Source organism: Alosa pseudoharengus, unplaced genomic scaffold (assembly GCF_046254945.1).
Source record: "Alosa pseudoharengus isolate Yale_2024_CS ecotype anadromous, Long Island Sound unplaced genomic scaffold, YU_APseudo_1.1 YU_APseudo_1.1_scf_11, whole genome shotgun sequence".
Lineage (NCBI taxonomy): Eukaryota > Metazoa > Chordata > Actinopteri > Clupeiformes > Clupeidae > Alosa > Alosa pseudoharengus.
The window spans coordinates 33442300-33446122 of NW_027468576.1; the positions used below are offsets into that span (position 1 = coordinate 33442300).

General features: G+C 41.5%; 1 protein-coding gene across 1 annotated transcript in view; it reads left to right on the forward strand.

The window, feature by feature from the left end:
* The first annotated feature begins 214 nt into the window (after window positions 1-214).
* tprb (translocated promoter region b, nuclear basket protein) overlaps window positions 215-3823 on the forward strand; it is a 35408-nt gene continuing 31799 nt past the window's right edge. The window contains exons 1-7 of the mRNA XM_076278931.1: window positions 215-382; window positions 994-1098; window positions 1183-1256; window positions 1341-1437; window positions 1570-1673; window positions 2170-2334; window positions 3796-3823. The exon at window positions 3796-3823 is cut by the window's right edge and continues 65 nt beyond it. Of these exons, the coding sequence (XP_076135046.1) occupies window positions 232-382; window positions 994-1098; window positions 1183-1256; window positions 1341-1437; window positions 1570-1673; window positions 2170-2334; window positions 3796-3823 (724 nt within the window). The 5' untranslated portion in view covers window positions 215-231. The remainder of the gene's footprint in view (window positions 383-993; window positions 1099-1182; window positions 1257-1340; window positions 1438-1569; window positions 1674-2169; window positions 2335-3795) is intronic.

Here is a 3823-nt window from a genome sequence, read left to right on the forward strand (position 1 = left end):
GAGAACCCCTAGGTAATAACACTATTATGCAATAGCTTGAATTTCCCCATGGGGATCAATAAAGTATCTATCTATCTATCTAGCTTTATCATTCAACGACTACGGCTTGGCGCTTTACAGTAAATAACGTTAGTATACCTCCAATGCTGTAGAGGGCAGCATTACTGTTTTTATGTTTTCGGAAATGATAAAGTAAAACACGCAGAAGCTGGTCGATGCCCTGGACGAAAAATGGCGGCAGTGTTGCAGCAGGTGCTGGAACGGACGGAGTTGTCCAGACTTCCAAAGACCGTTCAAAACAAATTGGAAAAATATATTTCAGACCAGCAAAGTGAGATTGATAGTCTGAAAGCGCACAACGAACAGTTTCGCGTGGATAGCGGTGAGTATAATAGTAGAAACTACTACTTTGACCTGAGTTAACCCTTACAACGTAGCACGCTAAGCAGCTTTTTAGCTAACGTTTTTAGCTAACGTTACCTAGCCGGTTCGTTTGAAATGACAAGTCTAACGTTAAGTTAATGCTTGAGATGTTCGTGCTGAATATGGTGCCCATTGTTGAATCCCATAAGCCATCAGCAGTTATATTTTGTGGTACACTAACAGTAACGTTAAGCTAACATTAGCTAAGCAAAGAAGTGAGTTTTAGCTAACGTACAGCAAGTTAGTTAACATAAACATTCATGCTTTTAAACTTCACACATTCACAACGTTAACGTTAGCTAGTCAAGTAAACGCTGTTAATGGTGACCTTAAACTGTATGGTAAACGCACCATTGTATCCAATTGTCATGTTTATTTGGTAACGTATGTTTGTCATGTATCCAATTGTCATGTTTATTTGGTAACGTATGTAACGAATGTTTGTCAAGAAGTCATTCTAGCTTGCATAGCTAATGCCAGAGGTTGAACTTGCATAGCCAAACTGGCATTCAACGTTTCGAAGAAACTGGACTTGCATCGAGTAATGTGAGATTTTGTTTTCAATTTCAGAACAACAGTACTTTGAAATCGAAAAGCGGTTCGCAGACAGTCAAGATCGGTTTGTGTCACAGACACAAGAACTTAAGAGGCTTAAAGAAGAATTTGCTAAAAACGGTAAGTGCAATACTATTGTTATACGTTAGACAAATTAAATGTATTAAACGCGAGCTCAGCCGTGTCCTCACCCTGTATTTGTAGAAGAAGAGCTGAGATGCGTGCGGGAAAAGAAAAACGAATCCGAAGCTTCTCATACGAAATTGGAATCCCTACAGGTAAATGGTCTGAGCGATAGCCTACCATACAGGAGACTGTAGGAACATTGTTTATATTCTTACTTATTAACGTGATGCTTACAGAGCCAGCTCCAGAAAGCCCGGGATGAGCTGGAGGCAGAGAAGAGGGAACTTGTCCGTACCCTGGAACGGAGGTCTCAGGAGGTTGAACACCAGAGCGGTGAGATTGCGCGGAGTCACATGCACTGATTTTCACCCACACTGACAGAGTGCTGAACTGTTGGCACTAGGATTTATGTACAAAGTTCCCTCTGTTACCAATGTGGTTGACCATCTTTCTTACTCTCTCCAGAGGATGTTAAGCGTTTGAGTAACAAGTTGGTGGAGGTGAGCACAGCCAAGTTGGAGTTTCAGATGAAGTTGGATGAGCTGGAGTCTTCTGAGGTCTCCATTAAGGTAATAATCAAACTTATGACTATTGGTGGAACACTCAGTTTGAAATCTGGCAGTATGTCCACAAGAAACCCTTTCTAAACATTCACTAACTGGTAGGGATGTAGCCATAGTGATCAGAGACAAAAGCAGTGTTACATTGCTTGGAGAACGAATTAAACCCTCTTCAAGTTTAGTGAACTTTAATGGTCATTTTAATAGTTGTATTGAATCCTTGAAACTGACATCATTGCACACTTCAAACCTCAAACACTAGTGTGAATGTACACCAAAAATTTGGTGTAACTAAAGCATATTCAGGGGGTTAGCGTGTGTTTGTTCCATGCACATCACTAACCAAGAAGAGAACCACTTATACAGTAGCAACAAATATGAACGATTCAAGCCTCTGTCATTGCTTTGCTTGTTTGTGTATTAAGTGCAGAGCAGTTATGTATGTAGCTCGGTGAAAACATAGTAGTCAATCCTAATTCTCTAATATGTGTGTGTGTGTGTACAGTACAAGGAGAAGCGTATGGATCAGGAGAAGGAGCTGCTGCAGAATCAGATTGACTGGCTGAATTCTGAGCTGAAGGCCAAGAGCGAGGAGCTGCTGAGCCTCTCTCGCCAAAAGGGCCATGAGATCCTGGAGCTCAAGTGCAGCCTGGAGAACAAAAATGATGAGGTACACAAACTCTTTCTTTAAGTATATATTTTTGGGCTTTTTATGCCTTTCAGTGTTTCCCACATAATTGAATTGACCTGTCGCTAAGCGCCACCCTTAGAACGCTGATGAGCCAATGACAGTCCAGCCTCAACGGGACTCGGACATCAGCTCGGACAACTCCATAGGAAACAACAGGGAGGAGGCATAAAATGACAAATTAATGGTTATTTATGGAGTTTATTAACTCAAAAAACCCCGACGGGTAACCATGGTCAAACGTTTTGCAGGGGGACGTGTAATACTGATAGCCGGTACCCCAAGAGGCTAGAAAACCGGGTATATTTTCATCTACAGTAGCCTACAGGACGTCTCTCGCGTTTGCAACAGCTCGACGTAATGTAGGCTACTAAGCCAACAACGTGGGCACAGGTTCCCTGTTAAATCCCAAGATGAAAATGCTCATTAACCAACTACTATATTCTTACTACATCAAATATTAACGTAACCTAACATATCTTAGTATAAATCTTCCACTAGCTAGCTAGCTAGCTAGCTAGCATTAACGTCAGTGGTTTTTGCACAGTGATTTGCACAGCTACTCGCCACAACTGCTTGTCACCTTGTATGTATTCTAAAGTTTTGCATACACCCCTCCATAACATAATTAAGTCCCTTTTGATAGCTTCTGGAGGAAAGTAAATCCTTTTTCGACCAAAACGTCCTCAAAGCCTGCTTTCATATACTGTCAGCTGCCATTGTCCACAATGTATTTCTACACGGTAACAATGGGGGGCGGGGCTATTTGTGGTGGTAGGTTTGCAGAATCAACTTGAATGCAACAGTTTTTAAAAAATTAGCGCAGCATAGTTATGATGCTAACAGTTTTAAACACAATTTAGCCAGTTGTCTTCTATGCCTTGCAGGACTGTTAATGTTTTCTTTAAACAGGCATGTAAGTTCTTTGAGAGACAGAGACAAGGAGAGGATGTGCGAAGGTGCACATAGCTCTACAATGAACAAATTCCATCCAATTTAAATAGTACAACATGGACAATCATTGTGTGGTGGTCAATGTTGATAATGTGATGGGCTGCCACAAATGAGTCAATGTATGGAAAACACTGCCTTTAATCAGATAGGATAGTGAAGAATGAAGTTAACAGGAAGTGAGTGGGAGAGAGAGAGTCGGGGTGGGATCCGGAAAGGACCACAAGGCGGGAATTGAACCCGGGTCGCTGGCGTATGGTGCAGGTGCCACGGCCGAGGCCTAGGTACACACACTTTTTTTGACTACTAGAGAGCAGTCCAAGCTTTTGGAGGTAGATCCTTGAATGTTGATGCAGTGTAGGAACGAAGTGCTTCAATGTGTTGAATTCTCAATGGCACCTTTTTTGTCGTAATATAGATGTATGAAGTATGGCAATTTTATCAAAGTTGGCAATTTTTTCAAAGTTTTTTAACTTTTTGTTTACTTCTCAGGTCTCCAGGCTTCAGGACCAAATAACCA